Below are 27,116 nucleotides of genomic sequence, written 5' to 3'. Positions count from 1 at the left end.
CATTTTGGCAAGTCTACAAAAGTATATTTATGAAGTCGCAACAGAACACAGTTTTCTTTCTTTCCTCTACCCAATATCCCTCAAACTCTAAAAGGTAGATCAAAAGGAGGCTGAGATAGCTTTGTAGTACAGCTCTCAGACAAGTTGCAATCAAAGGGGAAGGAGTCGAAAAGTGAGAAACAAAGGAATATAAGGGAATAATTATTGAAATTACTAATGATCTCAGGTGCAAAGACTTAAGCAAAAGCAAATATAACAACAGAAAAATACAATAATAACATGAAAGGGAATATGTCCTTCAGGCCAATTATACAAGTCCAGATATCTATGGATCTATATGGCAAGACAAATGAAAGTGAAACAAGTGATGAGGCAAAGGACTTTATGGATTCCCAAGAGAGTTTGGACCTAGAGGAGACAAATGGTTTAAAAGAGAAATAATCATCATAAAAGCAGAATTTGTGACCTGCACATAAGACATGAGCAGAATAAGAAAGACTGGTTACCACAGTGGCAAACATCACTTAAGAAAAAAAGAAAGAACATTTAGTTGTGAATATAAATCCAAAAAAACAATCTGAAGGGAGAAAATGAAATGGTAATAACATTAAAAAAAAAGTGATCTCTCTACAAACAAAATGAATTGATCTAAAAAACAGGATGCCAAAAAACAATTTGAGGGTTGTAAATTTACCAGAAGAACTAAAACCTAAACATGATAATGCAAGAAATAATAGAAGAAACCACTAGAACCTCTAAACCCTGAAAAAAAAAAACGTTGGTTGAAAGAATCTACCAAATTCCTCAAGGGAAAAATACAAAGAAATTCTATATTTTAAATTTCAAAACATGAACTGATTAAATTTAGTATTTCCAATGACAAACAACAGACTCTACTAGCACTCAAAGACATTCAAATATAAAGGTTGGAAAAACCCCAAAATTTTGGATGATATGGTATTATTTTACATCAACCAGAAATGGAAAGAGTCAATGGAATATTTTCCAAAGAATATAGTATCTCAAGATGTAACCCAAAATGATGTACTGTTGGAATCCTTACTAACTGCTAAGTAATTAGAGTTGATCTAATCTTACAAGAAGTTGTTTTGGCCAGAACCTGAAACAAGGTACTAAGTAGAACTAATCAAGACAAGGCTTGTGTTCCCACCTTTACTCAAGGGAGTCCACACCTTAAAGCTCTTTGGGCCAGAGAGCACTATGGGAGAAAACCCATAATCCCATTCTCTCAGAAGGTTCACATATAAGGCGAGACAGCCATTCCAGAATACATTTTTTCCTCTTGGCTAGCTGATTGCGCTAGACTCGAGAGGAACGACTCTGCTGCAGAGAACACTTTTGACGGATTTCAGTGGAGCTACGCCAGAAGCCCTCTCTCTGCGGCAAGTTGGTGGCTGGGCTCCCCAGAAGGAGATAAGAGAGATCTTCCATCTCTGTTGGAGGCAGAAGAAAGCAGAGGCAGAGGCTGAAGGACAGAACCTTTGGATTTGGAGACATCCGAAGGGCTCTAAGCCTCTAAACCGGCTGTGCCCTGAGAAGAACAAACTCCAACATTTGAACTCTAACAATGTACTCCACAATTTTGAGCACAACTATTAATGAAAAATAAAATTTGGATGTTAAATAAAAATGATAAGCTTGAAGTAATAAAAATGCAAGAAAAGTAAAGACATAGAGTAAGCAAGGAATAATACAGATAATGAAACAAATTATCCCAGAAAAGAAAAAAAAAAGGAAATAAGCTTTTGAGATTAACAACAACAACCAACAATAACAGAAATCAAAATTCATAAATTCAAAATTTATGAAATTGATTTCTGAAAGTATAGCAGAAAACGCTGGTGAAAACAGAAATCAAATAGAAATGATAGTAGGAAAAAAAGCCTGAAATTGCCTATGGGTAAATCAGTGTTGGTTTTGTTTATTTATTGGGGGGGGAGGCACTTAAGATGGAATATTGCTTAAAAGAGAAGAAAGGAGAAAGAAGATTGAAGGGAGTATGTGATAAACCTTAAGTATAAAAATGAAGGGAAGATTATTCCTATAGCATTCAGTAAGAAGATCATCTACAAAAGAATGGGTGAGGTGACAAAGGGAGAGAATGAGGAAAGGGACAAAACTTGTTTCAATGATGGGAAGAAGTCCAATGGAAAAATGCTTCCATAGACACGGATATTCTTTGATGAGATCTAAAGATATTATACTGAATATAATATGCAGGGGTTTTTACTTAGAAAAACCATTTACTCTGACTCAGGAAAATAGAAACTAGTGCTCTTTGGAGTACATTATACCAAGAAGAGTGGGAAGCCATGGACTGAAAAGAGAGATTTCATTAAAAAGGAGGAAATTTATCATAAGGAGGACAAAGTAATATTTTATAGCACAGAGATTCAGAAAAATTCTTACCTTGAGGTAATTCTTCTCTCTCCTCTATAAGAATTGGCATTTCTAACAATGAATCACAATATAAAAATTTTCTATTAGGAAGATACACACAGATACACATCCACACATACATCCACAGGTAAGGACTTAGAAACTCCAGAATATGGCTACAAATAGATACTTTAGTTTTAATTCTATGAGGAATATAAAAACAAAAGAAAGAATAAACATAAAGGCCAGAATCAAAGGGAAAAGTCTAAAATAGAAAGGGAAGATAAATAATGGAGAAAATGAAGGGAAAAATCCTTTTTGATAAAAAGGTGCAGAAAATAAAATGTTAAAACCTAAAAAGCACAACAGGTTGAAAATGAAGCAGAAAAAGCATTTTTATTTAACTATTTAATGGAGAAGGAAAAAATTAGATAACTAGATAAAAGAAAAAAGAAGGAATTAATAAATTAAACAAAGAAAGGGGCAACAAATTGAAGTTTGAAACAAGAGGGCTAAAGATGACAAAAAGAATTGGTGAAAATAGAGTTACTTTAAAGTTTATTTAAGCTTAAAAAGCTAATAAGACAAAGAATTATCACTAGAGAAAAAGAAGGGGAAATGTTGAACAGGCCCCTTTTGAGTCAGAAAACGTGAGTTCCAAATATATCTCTAAAGTTTACTATTTGTGTGACTTTGAATTCACAGCCTCCATGGACCTCAGTTTTCTAATGAATGGCTTATGAGTTCCTTACTAGATCTAAATTAATGCTTATATTATCTTAAGATATTAATAAAATGGAGCGTGTACAAAAATTGGTAAACAGAAAAATGAAGGACCTTGTGTTCATGTCACATGTGTTATCAGTTGAAAGAGTTTGGAATATTTAGACTGGAGATGAGAAGCCTGAGGGAGAAACAAAGGCTGTATTCAAGTATTTGAAGAAGTCATGGGGAAGAAGGACTCTTGTTCTGTTTTTTTATAAGTTTCAAAGAGGAATATTTAAACTTGAGGTTAGGAAAAACTTTCTAAAAAATTGAACTTTCCCCAAATGAGGTGATCTATCTTGGTTTAAGGTAGATTCGCTTCTATTGAAGGTCTTTAAGTATAGTTTTAATGATAAATCATTTGGAATGTTGTAGTGGAGATTTCTCTTGAGTATAGGTTATACTACGTAGTTGGCTATTCAGATTGGTTTCAATGCAGAAACTTTGTGATTCTATAATTATCTAGGTGATCTATAAAATGATTTCTTACACTTTTTACCACTCGAGATCCCTTTTGATCCAAGAAATTTTTATGTGACCCCCAGTACATAGGTATATAAAATATACAAATCAAACATTTGAATAATAAATCATATTTTCACAACCTTTACATTCAGTTACATGATCCCATCATAACTCATAGTTTAAGAAGCTTTGATCTGTAAGGTATTTTGTTGTTCTCAATCTTATGATCCATTATGAAGCACCTGAAGGTGTCTGAATATAGTTAATTCTTCGCATTAGAAAGATTTTTGTGGTAACTTTTTGAAACAGGTAGAAAGCATGGAAGACAACATATGTGTGTGTCTCTGTATGTCTGTGAATTTATAAGCACGTATACTTTTAGGCTAACATATACATTATAAAATAAGACAAAAAAGAAACTGAAAAAGGTTGAACTAAAGATGAAATAAATACTATTAAAATATTTAAGAACACAAAACATTTTTGTTCTGACTAGACATTATTACTAATAATATTTAGTGAGGATAATATGACTGAATATATTTCATTATTTTTAATATTATAACAAAGAATTAGCCAGTGAGCCTAGTTCCAGTTAAGTACTTTGCAAATGCAGATTTGGCTCATTGGTCAGTCTCTATTTCACTATGATGATTTAACAAAGTAAATTTAATTAAAGTTCACTTAATTTTAACATTTAATTTTAATAACCATTGTGATTAAAAACTATATCCAAATAGAAGTAAATTTTTGGTTGCCTCTGTCATAATATAGCTAGATGACCCAGTAGATAGACAATTGGGCTTCAGTTCAAATCTAGCCTCAGATAATGATCTGTTACTGAACAAGCCATTTAACCTCCATTTGCCTAAATCTAATGGAGAAGGAAATAGAAAACTACTCTAGTGTCTTTGCCAAGAAAACCTCATATGGGTCATGAAGAGTCAGACACACCTTCAAGACTAAATAACAATAATACTCTTGTACTTAAGAAAGAAACTAGACTAAGTGATTCTTTGTCCTTCCCAGAATTTCTTATTATGATTTTGTGATTAAACTGATAATTTGGTACGTGACTGATAGGTTTAGTATTCTCAGAAATAAAACTAAGGATCAATATAGTTGAAATATCAAGATTTCATTATGATGGCCCCTTCTGTACTAACATCTTCTTTGATTTTCATTACAGTGGCATGAAAAATATATTTTAAGCAAATTTTCATTTGCATGGAATCAGATACAGAGCTCAGATGTGATCACTAATTAGCTAGGGAGGTTACCACCTGCATTTTCATTTCTGCCCCATAGTTATACTTGCAATTTCATTATGGGCCAGGGATTTCAGACAACACAAAAAATTAGAATTAGAATTTCAATTAAATTTCACTTTTTAAAATAGCTTCCAAAGCAAAATTGAAACTGTAGGACTAAACTTACAAGTTCATTTCTCTCAGTGAATCATTCACATGCTCAAGACCTAGTGTGCCTAAAGAACCTGAAGCACATTCAACAAGAGCCAAGGGGAAAATAGAAATAGAAATAGGTAGACATTTGTAAGTGTGTACCTTGTACCTACTATTACTGAAAACATATCAGACTCAGAGGCCTCAGAGACCCTATAACTGAGTTAAATATGAAGTAGCAACCTTGTTTTTCCCGATTTACATCAGATCTCTGTTGTTTAAGCATATTTTTCTTGTATGTTGTATTTATTTACTTTGATAATAGCTACAAATCCATGAATTCAAATATTCCAGGGAGTCAGAGATCAAGATGGAAATCCCCAGAATCAGAGATTTATGTCTATAAACTTGCTTATTATATTTGTATTCATGCAGCTTTGAAGGCACAGTGTCAGCTTTTTGCCCAGGCTCTTTTCATCACTTCTCCCTGTTGGGGTTGCACTACATGCTGTGAGTGACCTCCAGAGATTCCTCAAGCTGTATGCAGAGAGTAAATTGAATCTGAAAGCTTTATTAGACAAGTTTGTCTTTTGGCTGATAGTGGCGAATGTCAGTTGTATTGAAAAAATAAAACCTCTTATGAAACTCAGTGCTGACCTTGAAAACATCTCCAATCAACGTGTAAGATTCAATTCTGAACTCAGCTTTTATTTGTTAAACACAGACCACATGAGTGTAAAATAAAAGCATGTGCTTCCTTGGAGAGGGGGGAAAAATTACCTGGAAAAACAACCTGATTCCTCTTCTGATCTTGGTGAAGTATAGACTGACTTAAAATAAAATGGTACTATAAATAAGTAATGCTTCCTTTATAGGAAAAGTGGGGAAAATCCCTACCTTTGTGATCAAGCAATTCTTTGAAATGTTAAAACTAAGAATGAAAGGTATGGAAAATAAAGGTGTTAATCCTAGAAATAAGAGGCAAATAGGAGATTGAATAATTGTATTTTATTATCAAAACACCTCAAGTCACCAGAAATTTGTTAAGTGATTATTGTGTGGCAGGGATCAAGTTAAATGATACCACTAAAAAGAAAAGACAAAAAATACAGTCCCTCCTCTCTTGAAATTTCAGTGAAATGTCTTTATCTCCTTTTAGGTAGATAAAGTTTCTCACCAGAACCATACTTAGTCTTGTACTCAGGGTAAATACCAAATGGAACAAGCAGCCCCCAAAACACCGTAAATCACTTATTCAAGATAAAGTAAGTTTTAGAGTAGAGGAAGGTGAGAGATTTTAGACAGATACCCCAGACTTCAGAAGCCAAGGCCTTATTTGGGAAAGAGACCCTAAGATAACATCTTCTAGATTAAAGACAAGCCTCCAGACACTAGCCTCTAAAGGAAAAGACTCTTTGACAACTTGGCCATTGTTGGGCAAAGTTACCAATTTGTTGGGTCCTATTTTAACTAATTATCTTGTTAAGTGCTAAATTCAGTTTTTCTACCTGTTAAAATACAAATGCTATCAGTGCTCTCTGAATTTTGATGCCCTGGAGCCAAGCTCTGCTTGTCACATCTTAGTTATGACCATGGTCTCATTAAATGGCTATGATAATGACTCAGACATAAAAAGGGGTGATGCTATAATCTCGATTTCTTTTTCTATTGTAGAAATAACTCACTCTTCAAGATATTGTAGAACACTTAGAGTGGGCCTTAAAGCAAGGAAGACCTTACTCACGCCTTTAACATATAACAGTTGTGTGAACACAAGCAAGTTATTTAAACTTTCAGTGCTCTGGGCAACTAAGATTATATGTTTTTTTATTTTGTTTTTTAAAATTTTGCTTATTTTTTTATTCTGAACTTAAATGCTAAATCAAATGGACATTTCCACATAATTTTTAATTATGAATTTCTATTATATATTGCTTACTTTTAATATGGTATATATGCCATAAATATTAAAGAAATATAATATATGCATATATCATACATTCAAACTATAACTTTCAAAGTTGTTCTGGTTGTCATTAATTTTTTCTGACCTTTCTTCTGCATTCTCTTAAAAATAAAATGCTTCTATAAATCACATTTTTTCTTTTTATCATTTTCCCTCTTAGCCAATTACCAATTGAACAACAACCAAAAAAATTCTGGTAACAAAAATTCAATCAAATTCCTATATTGGTTTTTTAAAAGAATAAATGCAGAGAATCTGCAGACCTGCATTGTTAGAAGCAATTTCCCACAATAATTACAGAGCTAGCTCCCATCTCTAATAATTTTACATCTATATATGTAAGAATAGTTTGAACCTATTCTAAATGCATTTATCATGGTTTGGCTAACACCGCATTAAAATTCAAAATGTTCTTGACAATTTGGAAAAAAGTACCAACATGAAATGAAATAAGATTTATGTAATATTTATGGTGAAGCAAACCTTGCCATGTATTCATATACAGAAGAAAAGCAAGCATACACTCATAGATTTAAAATTAAAAGGGGCCTCTAAAATTATCCACTTCTACTTCTTTATTTTACAGAGAAGGAAACTGAGATTTATGGAGATGCATTTCTTTTTTCCACTGATGATGTGGCTTTGAATCACTATAATTGTATTAGGCTACAGAGAATTTATCCTGCCTGAAATCACAATTATATTGTTAAACAAAGGTCTGAAATAAAGGTAAGTATTTTGTACTTTTGATATTCTTAGAAGCAAATAACTTATTTAGCAAATTGTCTTTTTTGCATGTTTGCTTTTTGTACTGGCAATAGGAATTGATGTTGATGTTATTTTTGTTTTAAGACTTATAAACTGGAAACTGAAATAAACTATTTTAAAATGTAACAAAGGGAGGAGAGTTGGCAGCTACATGGTATAGTGAATAGAGCACTGGCCCTACAGTCAGGACATTTGACACTTAACTAAATGTGACTCTAAGCAAATCACTTAATCCTAATTGTCTCACAAAAACAAGCAAACAAATGCATATTTGCAAAGTATGTAAATATTTTAAAATATCATATTTGATACATATGTATATAAAATAACTGACAAAGAAAAATAATTAAATTTTGACCTATATAAGAAACTGCTCAATTTTTTTATCTTTTAAAAAGGTGGAATATGTAGTACATCCACCTTTTGCTACAATCACTTATGCATGATTTGGCATTGAACTCACAAGATTCTGACATGTATTTATCAATTCTTTGTCATAGAATCATATATCACATTGAATATTAAGCATACATTTAATAGACAATCCATTTTTCTAAATCCAGCCTTGGTCATAGTCCATAGATTTTCAATAGCTTTTAAATCAGGTGAATTGAAGCATGTTTTTCTTTGCTCAAAAAAACATTTTTCAACCTTTCATGATGAGTGACATGGTACAAAGCCATAGTGTAGTATTCTATTTTAAACTTGGAAATTTCCATAAATCTGGAACATACTGCTTCTTATGTGTCAATATATCTACCAGATTTCAGAATTTCTTCAATAAAAGATTTCCAGGCCCACTAGAGTGAAACTTTTCTAAAATATTTTGTGGGTTATATTGTTTCTGGTGAACAAGAATAGCCCCCACAGGCTCATCTGGATGCTTCTGATAAAGATTTTGTTAGAGCCTTTTCTTAGTCTTCATTACTCTAGGCTTTGTACTACCTCTCTCACAACAAGTTCTTTTGTTTTGGTTTTTGTTTTAGTTTTTCTTTCTGTTTTTTCTCTTCAATAGTTAACAACTGTTGTTTTATTGGTATTGTTATTCTTCTACTTTAAGAAATTTAAACTATACTATGGAAGAATTGATAACAAACCCACCTGCCAGGTTCCTCTCTGTCTTTGCTTATTTTCTGAGGATTAACTAGGCAGTTTCAAACAACAGTTTGTCAGTTCTTGGCACTGTTTTCCATTTTTAACCACCTTTGTTTTTTTTACTCATAGGCACAATTAAGCCTATTCATTGTGGCCTTGAATAATTCTTGAAATGCTTGAATTACCTAAACGAAAATCTCTTCCAATATCTCTGTCATTCAAGTATACTCTTTAAAAAGCTTACAACTTTTGCTTATTTCTAAGTAATAGTCATTCTTAATAAACCTCAGGATTTAAAACCAGTAAAAGAAAATGCTGGAACATATAAGGCACAAAATTTGGCATTCATCTGACAAAGAAGGGAAGGGGAAACAGCTCTGCCCAATTTCATTTGGACCAGGTTGGATTATGAGTCAGTCTAGTGTAAGTAGAATTACATATACATGGCCATTGATTGCTGTCACATATCAAAATCATTACCTGTCCCAAGTGATATGAACACCACTATACTCTATATTGTTAGCAGTATGAAGAATATATTCATAAAATGGTTTACCAATGATTTTCTTAGAACTAGTGAGAGACTTTTCACATTTCCATGACTCTACAGAATGACAAAACTGCATTCTATAACAATATTGTTAAAATTTCTCTCTGGAAACTTTTTTTTAGTTTCTTCCTTGGAAATGTGTGTATGTATTGAGATACACACTTTTAAATAATAGGTTATACCTAAAAACATATTGATTCAGAGATATATTAAGAATACATATATAATGCTCCCAATTATTATGTAAGCACTATTAACATGAAAATAATTGCAAATAGATCTATTTTCTTGTTTGCTAACATATGTCACAAAAAGATAATGTGACATAGCAGATAGCAGTCCATTTGAAGAGCAAAAAGATCTGGGATTAAGTCCTGTCTCTTACAAATATCAATTATAAGCCCCTGGAAAAGTCATTTATATGTCACAGAGCCTCATGTAACTCTTAAGACTCTGTATTATAGATGAGTTACTATTCTCTATCAGTTATAAATTTCCCTATAAGGGTTCTACACAGCAATGACATGATGCAAAGAGGTATCATCTAGTGAAACATTTCCCAGTGATCCCAACCAAGACTATTATTTTAGTCAAACTTTACAATATACCAAGATTAAGACATTTGTGCTAGAGCCAATCCTTTATTATCTGTGGTAATGGAAGGTATGGATAATTGAAATCCTCTAATAATCTGAAAACTTCATTTAGTCATTAGTTTCAAGCCTCCTCCTCCATAAAATTCTTTGCCACAGCTTCTGACAATTGAAAATTGACTAATTGGAGCCTCTCTCCCTTTACCTGTTCCTGCTCTCCCTCTCATGGAATTAATAATCAAGCAATGAAACTGTCAAGAGGTCAGAAAGGAGAAAAAAAAGGACCGGCATAATCCACAAAATGGATAATTAACCTCTGAATAATAAAGATTTCACTGTATATCACTGTCCTTCATATTAAAAAGTGATACTGCTGATGGTGTGATTTCTCATACATGAGACTGATTAAAAAGACTGATGTATGGCCAGGAGTGCCATGATGCCTGAATAAAATGATTTTATTCTCCCCCCCCTTAACAATGACTTGAGCCTGCCAGATATCCAATTTGCTTTTATGACTCTTACCACCAACTATCATGTGGCATGATATTTTCTATCAGATTGTGAAACCTCATTGCATCATCTTTCATATATATTCTTCTGCTGCCAAATCCTACATTGTAGCTCTATTAATGCTCAGAGCTATGAGATATCCAGAAAGATAATGGATTTAATTTCTGACACTCATTAGGTGGCTCCACAGTCTGATATAGAATATTCAGCCATGAATTTGAAGAAGCTTGAGTGTTTTCAAATATTTTTTGAGTCTAAGTAATTAAAATAACCAAAAGTATGCATTCATTAGATGCTTTTAATTATTTCAATGTCAGATTTCAGTTACTCCATTGTTATAGTAAGACCAGCACTCCTTGTTTCTTTGCAAAAGGGATTAGTTTTCCCTGAAAGGTAATGAAGCTGCCCTTGGAATTTGATTGTCTCCTCCTTCCCTTAACAAGCAGCTTCCCAGTCATTTGTTTTTATTCATCCTTCATTTTTGAAGAGGACCAATGCCATCAGGAAGGTGACATGTTGGCTAGCAAGTGATTTGGATTTAAGTGAAGCAGAGCTGTGCAAAGTTAGCTTCCAGAATTATTGGAGTCTAGCGATAAAACTTTGTCATATAAGGGTATACAGAAAATTCTATGTATAAAGAGTTTGTCCCTTTTGACTTGAGGGATTTCAGAAGACCAAATGAGTTCTGAAGAGCAGATCTTGCCCTGTTGACCACATATATTTACAAAGAGAGATAACAGAAGATCTGTTATCAGATCAGAGAAGCTAAGTCCCTGTATAACCTTGTTGCACTTCCTCCTTGTATTAGAACAAAATAAACTTCCATTTGTTAAGTGTTCAATGACTTATAAGTGCCTTATTTCTTCTTATCATGAACTTGAATAGGACCAGTATTAAAACTGCCCCTGATAAACATTAATACAATCTAATCCAGTTGAAATTATTTTAAATTTATTCATCTACTACCCAGTCTGGTATAGACAGTAAAACCAAAAAATATAGTCTTCAGTAGGGACAGAAATTGGAAACTGGGCTGGGGTAAGACAGTTTGTGGGTTTGCTGTTGTTGAAAAAGATGAGGGATTAGAATTAGAGGAAGAAAACTATATAGAGAATTGACTCTAATTTATAAGAAATCAAGCCATTCTCCAATTGATAAATGGTCAAAGGATATGAACAGACAATTCTCAGATGAAGAAATTGAAACTATTTCTAGCCATATGAAAAGATGCTCCAAGTCATTATTAATCAGAAAAATGTAAATTAAGACAACTCTGAGATGCCACTTACACACCTGTCAGACTGGCTAGAATGACAGGGAAAGATAATGCGGAATGTTGGAAGGAATGTGGGAAAACAGGGACACTAATACATTGTTGGTGGAATTGTGAACACATCCAGCCATTCTGAAGAGCAAAACTATGTTCAAAAAGTTACCAAACTATGCATACCCTTTGACCCAGCAGTGTTACTACTGGGCTTATACCCCAAAGAGATACTAAAGAAGGGAAAGGGACCTGTATGTGCCAAAATGTTTGTGACAGCCCTATTTGTAGTGTCTAGAAGCTGGAAAATGAATAGCTGCCCATCAATTGGAGAATGGTTGGGTAAATTGTAGTATATGAACGTTATGGAATATTATTGTTCTGTAAAAAATGAGCAGCAGGATGAATACAGAGAGGACTGGCAAGACTTACATGAACTGATGCGGAGTGAAATGAGCAGAACCAGGAAGTCATTATATACCTCAACAATGATACTGTTTGAGGATGTATTCTGATGGAAGTGGACTTCTTTGACAAAGAGACCTAACAGTTTCAATCGACTAATGATAGACAGAAGCAGCTACACCCAAAGAAAGAACACTGGGAAATGAATGTAAACTGTTTGCATTTTTGTTTTTCTTCCCGGGTTATTTATACCTTCTGAATCCAATTCTTTCTGCACAACAAGAGAACTGTTTGGTTCTGTACACATATATTATATCTAGGATATACTGTGACACATTTAACATGTATAGCACTGCTTGCCATATTGGGGAGAGGGTGGAGGAAGGGAGAGGAAAAGTCGGAACAGAAGTGAGTGCAAGGGATAATGTTGTAAAAAAAATTACCCAGTCATGGGTTCTGTCAATAAAAAGTTATAATTATGGAAGAAAGAAAGAAAGAAAGAAAGACAGACAGACAGACAGACAGACAGACAGACAGAAAGGAAGGAAGGAAGGAAGGAAGGAAGGAAGGAAGGAAGGAAGGAAAGAAGGAAGGAAGAAAGAAAGAAAAAAAACCTTCCTCCCCCAAAAAAAAGAATTAGAAGAAGAAAGGAAAAAACGTATGGATAGGTTGATGTCTTTTCCCAGGATTATAACAGTCAAACAGTTTATACATATCTATTGGATAAAAAGCTCCCAATTAAAAACAGAAAAGAAAAATAATTATATAGTAAGGCAACATTAAGATCAAAATTAGTCTTATAAAAAACAAACAAGAACCCAATAAATTGGACTGGTCTTAGAATTCTTTTATTTGCTTTTATAAAATTCATATAATAGTGAATGATAAAGGATCTTTACAAGGAAGAAGCTTGATATTTAATGAAAACCACCTTTAAAAATTCAAAAGGGAACAAAAATAACAACCTGAGTCATTTATTCTTTTTCTTTTCCAATTAAGAATTTAATAGCACTTTCCTACCTTTCATAATATATAACATATCCTAACGTCTTCCCACATAGATCTTCTACCCAAAGCAATGCAATATAATCTGATGCCATGCCAATAGCATATACAAACAGGACTTTATGAATGCCCTTTTATGTTTTGGGCCAACTAATACCTAATGCAAGCAACACAGATACAGGAAAGTTCTTCCTGACCTTTGAGGAATTTCCATTTAAAGTTGGCCTTGAAGAATAAATCTAATATATTTTTTAAAATAACATTGAATGGTTTCTTCTTGTAATAGTACAAAACAATAGCCTTAAAAATGTCATTGGATTGGAATATTTAAGCAAAACTAGTAGAAGCAGGAAAACATTGTACTCAGTAACAGAAAGATTGTGTTATGGTCAACTATTATGGATGTGCTTCTTCTCAGCAATTTGTTGAACCAAAGCAGCCCAAATAAACTTTAGATGGAAAATGTCATCCACATGAGAGGCTGAATGTAAATCAACATATGCTATGTTCACTTTTTTTCTTCTGTTTTTTTTCTTTCTTTCTTTCATGTTTTTTTTTTCTTTTGTTCTGATTTTTCTCTCCCAATATGATTCATAAGGAAATATATTTAAAAAATGAATGTATGTGTATAACAACAACAACAAAAAAAAATAAAAATAGACAAATAAAGGAAGGAAGGAAGGAAGGAAGGAAGGAAGGAAGGAAGGAAGGAAGGAAGGCAGGCGGGAAGGAAGGAAAGAATGAGGGGAAAAAAAGGATTGGACTACTTATTTGGCTATAGAGGCTTTGAAATGACTGCTATAAAAGGAACTATACATTACTTTTTCTGTAATTGGGATCAGTCTTTACTTTTATAAGGAGCCTATAAGAATTAAATTTCTCAACTTAAGATAATGGTGTGTCTTCAAATTCAATATTCAAAGATCAATAAATTTAAATAATAATGGGAATATTTATATACTAATGTAATATTTTTTATAAAATAAGGTTTGCGATGCACTCTACAATATTAATTTTCCTTTCAATAATCAGAGAGTTTAGAGGTATTATTGGTCTTACTTTGTCAGTGAGAAAACTAAAGCAAAAAGTTAAGTGAATGGCCCAGTATCATATATCTAATAAAGTCTAAGGCTGGATTTGAGCTGAATTTTCATTCTTTTCTATAATTTTATCTTTTAAAAAAATTCAGTCTTCATTACTTTTGAAAGAGAACAAGCACATAATTTTTTTTTATGCATTGTAGACTGATAGATCATCTATCCATTTTGCTTACATGGTGGTAACAGTTAAAAAACTGGGGTGAGGTTATGAACTCATCCAGGAGGGATTAAAAAAAAAAAAAAACAACTAAGCAGCTTGCTCAAAGTTGATGGATTCTGAATTAATTAATTCTGAGAAATGTAGACAGCTTTAGGTATAATACACTTTCATTACTTCCAAGAACTGGAGCTTTGCCTTGTGAGCCACAAGTATCAGAGAAGTATTTCATGTTGTCTTTATTCTCAATTTCATTATACTTCAAATCAGAGATCAGAAATGCGCCATAAAAATACTTATTGACTCACTGACTGATTGCTTGACAAAAGGCCAAGGGACATCCTCTACTTTGGCAGTATTTAGGCTTGTGCGTGCGTGTGTGTGTGTGTGTGTGTGTGTGTGTGTGTGTGTGTTTGTATGTAAGAGAGAAAGAGAGAGAGAGAGAAATGAATCCTTTGACAGTTTGGTGAAATTTATACACCCTTCTCAAAATATTTTGTTTTATTTTAATTTTTTGCCTTCAAGTAGTTTATATGATTTAGTTCCATTCTTGGACTTCATACAAATGCACAAAATAGGTGATTAACAAGGTAAAAAAGATATAATTTTAGGAGACAAGTTTAAACAGACATTTCTGAGTTTACTGCTTTCAAAAGATATGAAAAATAAAAACTTTTTTTCTCCTTTATTTTCATTATCTGTTCATATTTGGGGATTTACTCCTCCTGACATAATTTTCACAGGTTTTTGGTTTCATATTCACCAATTTTTCTTTTATTCTATCTTCAATAACTATTCATTTAAGATGTGTTAATGAATTTTCTATAAAATTAGATTGATTTCTTTTTTAATAATTTAAAATTTATTTTTAGGATTAATTTATTTTTAATTCACACTGATTTGTGAATCATGTTGGGAGAAAAAAATCAAAATAAAAATGAAAAACCAGGGGAGAGGGAAAAAAAAACAAACAAACAAAAAGAACTGAACATAGTGTGTTGATTTACAGTCAATGTCCATATTTCTCTCTTTGGATGCAGATGGCATTTTTTTAATCCAAAGTCTATTGGGATTGCCTTGGATCAGTGAACTGCTGCAAAGAACCAAGTCTTCCAGAGGTGATCATTGCACATTCTTGCTATTATTGTGTATAATCTATTCCTGGTTCTGTTTGTTTTTCTCAGCATCAGTTTATGTAAATTTTTCCAGGTCTTTCTAAAATCAGCTTGTTCATCATTTTTTATAGAACAATGATATTTCCATAACCTTCATATACCACAACTCCATTCAGTTATTCTTCAATCGATGTCACTTTCCAATTCTTTGTGACCACAAAAGTGTTTGACTCCAAACATTTTTGCATATGGAGATCTTTTTCTCTCCTTTGTGATTTCCTTCAGACAGAGACCCAGTAGTGCCATTGCTGGGTCACAGGGAATGTGCAGTTTTATAACTCTTTGGGCGTAGTTCCAAATTGCTCTCCAGAATTTCACAACTCCATCAACAATGCCTAGTGTCCCAGTTTTTTCACATCTCTCCATTATTTATCATTATCTTTTCCTGTCATCTTAGCCAATCTGAGAGATGAGAGATGGTACCATAAACTTGTTTTAATTTGCTTTTCTCTAATCAATACTGATTTAAAGCATTTTTTCATATGACTAAAGATGGGTTTACTTTTATCATCTGAAAATTATCTGTTCATATACTTTGACCATTTATTAATTGGAGAATAACTTGTATCCTTATAAATTTGACACAATGCTTCATATATTTTAGAAATGAGACCTTTATCAAAAACACTGGCTGTAATCCTGCCCCCCCAAGTTTGTATTTCCCTTTTAATTTTGTTTCTGTTGATTATATTTGTGCATCAAACTATTTTAAATTCATATACTATCCAGAATTACAAAAGAAACCAACAATATTTAAATACAGATAGAATTTTTTCCCATCTAAGTTCATAGATCCTTGACATTTATCAGGGAGCTCTTGGTATCCTTGACCTATTCCTAAAACTTCATTTTTAAATTTTGAGATACTATGGCTCACAGAAATAATTTAGGTGGTCCAAGCTAATCACTTGCAGAGTCAGGATTAGGACTCCCACTCTTTTGATTCCTTATCAATTGTCCCATACATTATATGCATTCTTTTTAGACTATATAGTTTCCTACTTAAAAGAATATTTGATCTATTTTTATTAAAATCAGCCCACAATGTAGTTGTGACATCCAACTTAACAGAGATGTCTAGTAAATTTATTTTTGTCCAAGTTAAATTTTGAAGGAGGTAACTGACAAGTGTGGTTTAAAAGTGAAGACCTTTCTGCTTCTAAATCTCTGATCTAAAGATCCCAGGGTAAGAAGCAGAGGTTTGAGCTAGGAGCTCTCTCTAGTGGTAATCTTTTGCAGTTCCTGGTTCTGCAAAAAATGAAGAGGAAGAAATAGAAGAAATGGAGAATGAATGGGAAGTCACAAATGGGAGCATTGTGCAATGTAGAAAAACATGGAACATTCCTCTGGCCCCTTAAGTCCATAGAAAAGGGCTCCTAGAAAATCATTTGTTTGTAAAATGAGTCTGGGAGTCCCTAATTCCTGTGTGTATGAGACTGTATATGCATGGTGTTGTTTCCATGACACCTGAAAGATCTAAGAATCTTTACAGAACAGAAGTAGAATTATCTTCTGTTTTTTGCTGCCTATGGTACAGTACTGTCCACATGCTAAGGATTTTAAATTCCTATTGAATCATCCATTTATTCAATAAAATTTAAAGAATTAAAGGAAAATGGGAGGTAACTATAGAGATTATGGTATTCAGAAATTTCTTTTCTATCTTTAATGTAAAATATATGTGAGTGATGGTTCACAGCATCAGAATTTTTAGTAGAAGAAGAATAATTAGAATTTTTTTTTACTCTCATAATGAAGCAACATGCAGGAATTAAATTTAGAATCTACAAATTGGTCACCAGAGTAAGACATTTTTGTTAGATTTTGTTTTGCTTTTAGTGACCACTGTATTTGAAATATTATGAATTTATTCCTTTTTCCCCCAGACAATATATTATGAAACCAGCATCACAAATATGACTGACCTAATACCTATCCATTTAAAATTTAACTTTTGGAAATAAGATATACTTAAATAAATGTCCATTTAGGATATAAAAATATCTTGGTTTCTTAAATAATATGTATTTAAGCTATTCAAGGTACTGGAGAAATGGTTGGGTTCATTTTCTAAGGACCAAAGTAGCCAAAATTCTAGATGTTCTTCACCAGAAAGGTGATATTGGCTACCAGATGGAAACTTTTTTGACCCACAGAAGACTTCTTGTTAAGACATTAAAAAAAGGATTTTGCTAAACTATCTCTTTGATATCATATCTGTTGAAGTATAAAAGAAGCAATAATACATTTTCTTTTCATTTTTTAGAGCATGTTCCTCATTACAACCCTTTGTTATTCCCATATTATTATTCCCATTTTATAGATGAGAAAACTAAAGGCTAGCTGTTAAATGATTTACCCCTGACTCCTAAAGCCCAGATATTGAACTTCATAACCATCTTTTGTCATTTAATACATTGCTGTTTACACTATGTGATGTTGGGAGTTATAAACTATACTATCTTATTACCAAATTAAAGAAATTATAACAACATTCATTTGTTATAAAAAATTCTGAATATAATTTAATCTTTAATAAATCAGAAAATGTCAGGGTCTTGTAATGCATTAGGGTTATGTATGATAAAAAAATTGTTAGTAGACTAGCTGTGACATGCCAAATAATAGAGATGTCTAATGCTAGAATGCCAGATAAATTTGTTTTAATCAAAATTAAATTTTGGAGGAAAAAAGCCACAAGTAAAACCAAGAGACTAGATGTTCTACTTCTGGATCTGTTAGTTGTGTGACCTGAACAAGTCAAATTGGTTCTCTGGGTGTCAGTTTCCTCATATGTAAATAGACACATGATCTTTTGAGAACCAAACTACTCTTTTAGTAAAAAATTTTGAGAGATCACAACTGTTTATAATATGAACTTCTGGAACACAACTGATTCATAAACTGGGAATTGGCCTATGTATATATCCAACTAGGGAACAAATTCAAGTGGACAATAATATAGTACAAAATGAATGCATGTGTGCTGAAGAAATACAAATTTATAGCTCATAAAAAGAACTGGACCTGACATAATCAGCTGAATACAGATCCTGACGTAGCAAGTTTAGTGCCTCAGACTGACAAAAAATAATAATAATGCTTGCACATCTTGTTCAGACCTCCTATGTCACTGAAGATAGCTTTGAATGTTCAGAAAAGCCCTAAGGAAACAACAGAAATACAGTCCCCAAGTTGCAGAGTGGGTTTTAATTGAAGTAGTGTTTGTACCTTCTGCTAAAATGTTTTCTGTATGCCATAACCATGAAAAAACAACAGCTAATTTAGATTATTAGCACTGAAAAGACAAAAAGCAATCTACCTGACTTGATTCATCACACTTCTAATCATCTCTTTGATCTTTGAAGATCAGGCATAGAAAATCAAAATGTTATTTCTGCCTAATTGTCAAATGTATTTTTTCCCATCACTCCAAAAGCTACCATTACATTAATGTTTTTCCTCCCTCATGAACCACAGTCAATATTGTATACAAATTCTCTATGCAGTGAATGGATTGAATGCCAAACAAAAACTGACTGTCATTTTTTTCTGTTATTATTTTATTTTTGAGAAAAGATTAGAACACAGTTAAATGATTTTTTTCTTTCAAATCTTCTTGGATGGCTGATCAGTTTGTTTCTCCCCCTGCTTTCTCATTTTCCTTGTCCCTTATTCTCATCCTCCTTGTCCTTCTCTTGTGTTCTTTCTCTCTCTGTCTCTCTGTCTCTCTCTCTCTCTCTCTCCCTTTCTCTTCCCCTTCTCTCTCCTCCCCCCCTCAATCTCTCTCTTTCATTTCCTCTCTCTCCTTTCCTCTCTCCATTTCTCTTTCTCTCAAAATTTTTCTCTTTAGTTTTTTCTAATATTAATTTTTAAAATTTAAAATGCTTTTGTTACATTTGTTCTTTATCAAGATTTCCAGAAAGTATATACTATTTTTAAAAATGCACTATATTTAGATTAGATATAATCCTAAAAACAAATAAAATTCACATGCACCATTAGTCAAAACTGGATATACTTTTCCCTCTTCATATTTACTTGCAGGATCTTTCTACTTCTAGTTTATTTGCTAACATCAAAGATAATTCACTATATTGTACTTACAGACACCAGGAACAGTAGGTCCAGATGCTACTTCTTTTGGCTTTCCCCTTATATCTTCAAGTAAATGATTTACTGCCTTCCAGTCAGAGCTCAAATCTTCTAATTTTCTCTGTAACAGAAAAGAAAGCATTTTTCCTTATTAAACATTTTGAAGACATTTATCGCATTATTTTATTCATTGCTTTGAATTAAATTACTACATTTATCCTTTTTAAAAATTAATTGACTTGGGGTATATTTCATTCATTAAGAGGTACCACAAAAATTTAATAATTTATTACTTCTACAAATAGTCATTTGTAGTCATATAGTCATAATAGTCATATCCTTTGAACTCAAGACACTATTTTGGGTAAATTTTAACCTTACAAAAAAGTTAGAATAATGATTTGCCAACATACATAATGTTCTTTTGGGGGCCTGAACTTGTTATTAATTAATATAAGAAACTGCAATCTGTACTAGTAACTATTTTACAACTCAAAAGAAGTTGCTAAAAAGCACTACAAGCCTGACTTACACAGGGGTCACATAAATACCTTTTTTCAAAGAGAGGATTTGAATCTAAGTCTCTCCATCTGAGACAGACTGTATATTACCTCACATATGGTGATACATAAAAATAAAAAAAGGCAGGAATTTTGATCAATTAATTATTTTTTACCAATTATCAATGTTTCAATGAATTTTTTTGGTCACTATAATAATCTTTTTCACTTTTTGACCATTTTTGTTGCATAATATCTTAGAAATTATTCCCTTGAGTGTCACTTCCAGCACAGATTTTTTCCATATATATATTTTGTCAGTTCTAGCTATTTAAAAAAAAATCAATCTCATTTTGTTGAGTGTCATTTCTATTTTTTAGTATGGTATGTTTTATACTAATTATTAACAATCTGAATGTGGTCATTCCATAGTCACTAATGAGAAACAAAGATTGCTTTCAATAATTCCAAGCTATTTCCTGCTGCCAAATTCCAGCTTTTTATTCTCCTGGTGATGCTATTATGGCAATGAATTCTTGGCTACTGTAATCTCAAAATACTCAAAATTATAATTGTTCCAAAGAGAAACATAAAGAACCATAGTGGGTGTAAGTGATCAGTGATAATATATACACAAAAAGTCATATGTATTTTGAAAAGAACACAAACAAGGAGGCATAAAACTAGAATTTTGTGGGACCAATAACATACTAAGAATAAAGAATTACAGATGATGAGGCCAATTGGTATCTTCGAAATACTGAAAGAACCAAAAGGAGATCCCTAGCATACTACAAATAAATGTTTTGGAAGATTTCTGAAAGCGCCATAGCAAAGAATATGACAAAATGAGGAGGATGGATAGATTGTGATACTGTATGAGAGTATCAGTATTAATGAGATATCAGATTCATTAGGCATATTTCACTGAATCATAAAGTACAATATTTTATTAAGCTATACTTATTTATTCTATTAATTACTAAGCTATATAATTTTGAGAGAAATAGACTTGTTTTTCTTTGGTATAAAAAATTCCCAATGAAGAAACTTCTATCAGAGGGTTAGCAACAGTTCTGATTACAAAGCTTTAATTTTAGATAATTGCTTGGAAATTAAATAATTTCTCAAGGGTTGCATAAAGAATGTGTTTCTACCAGAATTTGAACTCAGGCTTTCTGAACTTCTCTTTTGCCTCTCTGGACATTAAAACTGCTTCTTAAAAAAAAAAAAAAAAAGTAGTATTTAGTTGTTTATCTAACATGCTTTTCTTTTTAAATTTTGAGTTCCAAATTCTTTCCTTTCCACTTCTCTTCAATCTACTAATAAGGTGGACAAAATGATAACAATTATATATTGTGAGATCATGCAAAACATGTTGTTTGTCCTTCATTTTGGAACAAAAGCAATAATACCACAGGATGATTCCTTGACTTGTATGTGAGTTGAAGTTGAATAAGTCAGAGTCACACAAAGTCACCATTCTTACTTTCTCTTCCAAAGTCATCAAAATCCAGCAGCAAGACAGAAGTCAATTTTGACTAGAAATAGCCAAGGATGCAGTAGATGACCCTGGTATCTTTTATGACTAATCAGGCTCTAAGCTTTCCATAGTACTTTCTTCAGCCACCTTCATAGATGTTCATAGATTGTTTTTATCTGCCCATTACATTAAGTTTTCCCATGTTTTAGGTAAACACCCCCCAATTATTGATGGATTTGAGGTCCATTGGTTACCCTTAGTCAGGTTTAGCCTATATATCTGGATTGAACTTCTGTGCATGCTGTAGCTTCTTGAGAGTTGAGAGGTAGTTGAACACCAAAGGTCCGTGAGCAACCCTGAAAAAGCTCAGAAAGCTCTCAGACCAGAAGTGCTAGTCCTCCTTGGCAGCGAGGTGATATGGTGAATCAAATAAATTTGAGCCTTTGGACACCTATTGATTGTGTGACTCCTAAATCAGTCACTTAACTCTGTTTGCCATAATTTTGTCATCTGTAAAATAGCTGGAGAGAAAAATAGCAAATAACTTTGGTATCTTTACCGAGAACACTTTATACTGGATCAAGATGAGTTAGACATAACTAAAAAATAGCAACTGGGTAAAATTAGAATTAGGATGGCAAGAAAAAAAAGTTAAGAGTCAGATTATTACACCATGGAAACATATTTCCATATTAGTCATATCACAAAGAAGGCAAAAAAAAGTGAGAAAATTATACTTCACTTTGAGTTAATCAGTCTTCTCTGGTTGTCGTTAGCATTTCTTTTTCTGTTATAAATGTTTTGCAATTATTTGGGATAACTATTGATCTGAGTAGCCAGGTCCTTCATAGTTGGTCATCTTTACAACATTGTTGTTGTGCACAATGATTTTTGTGTCTCAATTCACTTTTCATCAGTTCATATAGGTTTTGTCATTTTTTTTCCTTTTCTGAAACAATTGGCCTTGTCATTTCTCATAGTACAATAATACTTTATCAGAATTATATTCTACAACTTGTTCGGCCATGCTCTTAATTTCCAATTTTTTGTCACCCCCCAAAAAAAGATGCTTTAAATACTTTTATACATATAGTTCATTTTCCTTTTCTTTTGCTCTCTTTGGAACATGGATCTAGCTGTAGTATTTCTGGGCCAGAAAGTACACACAGTTTTATAGCCCTTTGAATGCAGTTCCAAGTTGCTTTCCAAAATGGTTGGACCAGTTCACAACTTTACCATAGTACATTAGTGTACTTATTTTCCCTCATTCCCTAAACATTGTCTCTAATGTTTATATGGAAATAATAGTTCTCAGCTATTAGATAATTTATCTAGATAGGCCAGATACTTAGAACATGAAGTCAGTGTTGATAGTTTTGTCTCCAAATACTAGATTAGTTCTAGAGTTCTAGAGAACTAACTAGAGTTACTTGTTAACAAGTAAGTGTAACAAGTTAGTATAACAAGTTAATTAACTTGTTATACTAACAAGAGGGAAAATAGTGGTAGTGTTTCCTGGGCTGTTATTGGCACAAAGAGTTGGGACAAGAGAGTGTAACTGTTCAAATTACATTACCAATTGTGATAGGACAAAGCTGTCCTGAAACCTGATTAAACTTGGTCCCTCTTAGTTTAGGTTAAAAAAAAAAAAAAACAACCCACCAAAACAACAACAACAACAACTTGCAGCCACCTGGAATTGGAGGATTCTTAGACTTGACTAGAATGCTCTAATTACTAAATTTCAGATTGAAATGTAGGGGAATAGCTATAAGCCAACAAACTGCCACTATATACTTAGTAGTTTTTGCAAGTTTGAGCAAAGTAAACCTTTGTTAAATGTCCAAGGATTGGTGAGTCTATCATTGTTCTCCAACACCTAATTTAAATTAATAAAATTGTCCAATTTAAGCAGAGCCATAATATTTTTTTTTTGTTTTGGTTTCTGTTTCTAAGTTGAACAAAGCAAAACAAAATCTAAATATATGCCCAGCCGTCACTGAGTTAGCATAATGGTTAAGGTTTGTACACAGGTAACAGGAATGAAGTGAAAACATAGAGCATAAAGTGCCTGGCCTGGAATTATGAAGACTCACCTTCCTGAATTCAAATATGACCCCAGACACTTAGTAACTGTGTTATACTGAGTAAGTCACTTAACCCAGTTTTCCTCCATTTTTTTTAATCTGAAAAATGAGCCGCAGAAGGAAACGGCCAATATTCTGGAATCTTTGTCAAGAAAAACCCCAAAGAGTCAGATAAGACTGAATAATAGCAAAAGCCATAATTGTTCTAGTATATACAAATAGTCTCAATGCAGTGAAATTTTCTTATAGTGAGTATATTACTAGAAGCCACATTCCTAGACTGCAAGAGTTAAGAGATAAAATGACAGCTATTATCAGTCTCCCAACAATGAAACACTAAGGAAATGCAATCTTTAAACTCACTGCATTCATTCATTATCTTCATTCCCCTTTCCTCCTCTTAAATCTAGAATATTTCCTATGTTGTTATTTTGTCTACAGGCGTCATTTGGCAACTATATGGTTTGTTTTGTGGATGTATTTTTCTAGAGAACTGTGGTAGTAACTGGGAATTGCTGATAGGAGTTAGGGGAAAACTAAATCGAGTGGTAAGAAATGGGCAAAAACATAGTTTAGTTTTTATTTTTCCATCTCTGCTTATGTTATAAATTATAGATGACAATTTTTTTTTTTTTGGTATAGAGAAAGGAATAAATATACATATTTAGAGAGAATTACATAGAGGCTACTAAGTAGTACAGTGAATAGAGCACTGAGCATAGAATTAAGAAAACTTCAGTTCAAACGTGGCCTCAGATATTTCCTAGCTATGTGATTCTGGGCTCTGTTCACCTTGGTTTCCTTATATGCAAAATGGAATATATTAATAAATTACTGTTATGGTGAGTGGCCTGACTTCAGAGATATCAATGTTGTTTTGTTATGTATAATTCTTTAATGTTGCATTGTTTTTAAAACTAAGTAAGAAAAAAAAAACAAAAACAAAAACAAATTATATTTCCTTTATATCCTTTTAGTATAACAACCTCTAAAAATTCACATATTACATAGAGTAATTTTAGATTATAAGGCTTATAGCACCTGAAAAGAGATCATCTGGCTTGGGAAAGGCCACTAGTAAATCATTTGAAAAAAGCATAAGCAGTGAAATCAAATAATTTCTTGTCTAGTATGTACTAGATTTGTGAGTTGAGTGATTTGATTTGATTGATTTAAGTAGAGTAAGAGCCATTATGTGAAAGAAGAGACCATTAAAATCAATCTACTTTTTGATGTAATGACCCTGATATTTTCTCACCTACTTATACATGTATATGCCTATGTATTTTATATACATATATATGCATGTATATAAGTATATGCATGTGTATATATACATACATGCATATATTTTTCTTCCCATTTTTCTATTTATCAGTATTCTTGGATATTCATGAAGTGGGGGCAGGGTATGACAAACTGTTGCAAAAAGACTAGTCTAGCCAAGGTTGGAAAAACACATTGCCACCTTAATGAAAAGCTGATGAAATTTTAGGCCACAGTAACTCTGGAAGACTAGTTGCTAAATCAGTGAGAAATTATAAACTGCAGGGGTAGAAGGGAATAGCTTACAGTGATGAAATTACAGATCTTACATATATTCAAATACATTTAATGAATATATCATTAATGATGTTAAAAAACAACATTCCATTATTTCTGGATGAGAACAAAGGACAAGGTAAAGAAGTCTATAATATTTTGCTATAGAAAATGCTTTTAACCTTGTTGAGATTCAATCAAATTTTCACCTCTGTTGCTTCTGCAGAAGTAATCTTAGTTTCTTGAAAGCTGTGCAAGTTGTATTGCTTTGGGGTAAGTATTCGAAAATTATATAAATGTGGAGGGTGTGCAGAGCAGTACAATTTACAGATAGCAGGACTGCCACTCCTTAATATATGTGAGTTGTTACTGTTTTTTTTGCTTTAACATTTAAATATATATATTTTTTCTCAATATTATTGTGTTCTTCCCATTAGAATGTAATGTAAGGATGAAAGCTATCTTGTTTACTTGTATTTGTAATCCTAGTACTTAGGACAGTGTTTAACAAATTTTCTATCCATCTATCTATATATCTACATCTATCTATCTATCATCTATCATTAGCAAGTTATTTCATCATCCCTCTGGGTGTCTTATTTTCCTCATCTATCATATGAGAACACTGAAATGTAGGGTTTTTTAACCTTTTGTGTATAAATGTGTCTTAGACCCCTCTTGTGGTGAAGGTTAAGGGCTCCTTTTCAGAATAATAGTCAATAATGTATTCTACAAAATGCATGTTATTATAAAGAAAACCAATTATATTGAAATATAATTGTCAAAATATCATATCATACTAATGTCAAAGTAATTTTTTAGAAAAATCAAGTTCATAGAACCCAGGTTAAGATTTTTTTAGGAAAAAACAAGTTCACAGAACCCAGGTTAAGAATCAAATGATGATCTAGAAGATTCTTTCCAGATATCAAAAATTATATCATCTAGAAAGTACACTGAAGCAGGGAGGTGGTACATTGATCTTGGAGTCAGAAAAACCTGAGTTAAAATATGGCTTTAGACACTTACTGGCTGTAGGACCCCAGGCAAGTCCCTTAACTCTTTGCTTCAGTTTCTTCATGTGTAAAATGAGCTGGAAAAAGAAATGGCAAATCCTCCTAGAATCTCTAGCAAGAAAATCCCAAATGGAGTCACAAATAGATGCATGCAACTGAAACATACTGAAGAACAGTTAAGGGTACTGGATTTGGATTTAGAATCCTGAACCCACAACTCTATTAATTCTTAATTATGATATGCTAAGCAAATAACATTTCAATTTAAATGGGCAATCATTAATTAAGATCCTACCATGAGTTTGGGGAACATATGATTATAGATGTCATTCAAATCCTACAAAATGTACTGTAGGAAAGAAAGTAGGTCCAATAAGATATATACATATAAGGACTAGAAAGCAGATTGTGAGCAGTGCAAAAGAATGTCCAGGTAAGACTAAATAAGAAAAGAGTAGACTAGGAGAACTTTCAGTATTAGGGAAACCTTTATAAAGAATATGGTCCTTGACAAAGGCTTTGAAGGAACTAGGGCATTGGAGACATTGCTCTAGTTATAGGAACATTATATTTAAGACATGGTAGGGAGCCAGTATGAGCAAAAACACAGAGACAAGTCATGCTAGACTCTTGTTACCTCATTTTGGGGTTTTCTTGGCAGAAATACTGGACTAGTTTGACATTGCCTTCTCCAGCTCATTTTACAGATGAGGAAACTGAGATAAACAGGGTTAAATGATTTGTACAGGGTTACACAGCTAATAAGTAT

At 32.6% G+C, this 27,116-nt stretch overlaps 1 protein-coding gene across 1 annotated transcript in view; it reads right to left on the bottom strand.

Annotated features, from left to right (window-relative positions):
• Positions 1 to 27,116, bottom strand: part of DMD (dystrophin) — a 2,219,276-nt gene that overhangs the window by 742,320 nt on the left and 1,449,840 nt on the right. Inside the window, exon 50 of the mRNA XM_051991017.1 lies at positions 19,732 to 19,840. Coding sequence (XP_051846977.1) covers positions 19,732 to 19,840 — 109 coding nt within the window. The remainder of the gene's footprint in view (positions 1 to 19,731; positions 19,841 to 27,116) is intronic.

Source organism: Antechinus flavipes, chromosome 3 (genome assembly GCF_016432865.1).
Source record: "Antechinus flavipes isolate AdamAnt ecotype Samford, QLD, Australia chromosome 3, AdamAnt_v2, whole genome shotgun sequence".
NCBI classification, from domain to species: domain Eukaryota; kingdom Metazoa; phylum Chordata; class Mammalia; order Dasyuromorphia; family Dasyuridae; genus Antechinus; species Antechinus flavipes.
Note: the sequence above shows the minus strand (reverse complement) of the source record. Positions and strands in the feature narration are given on the sequence as shown.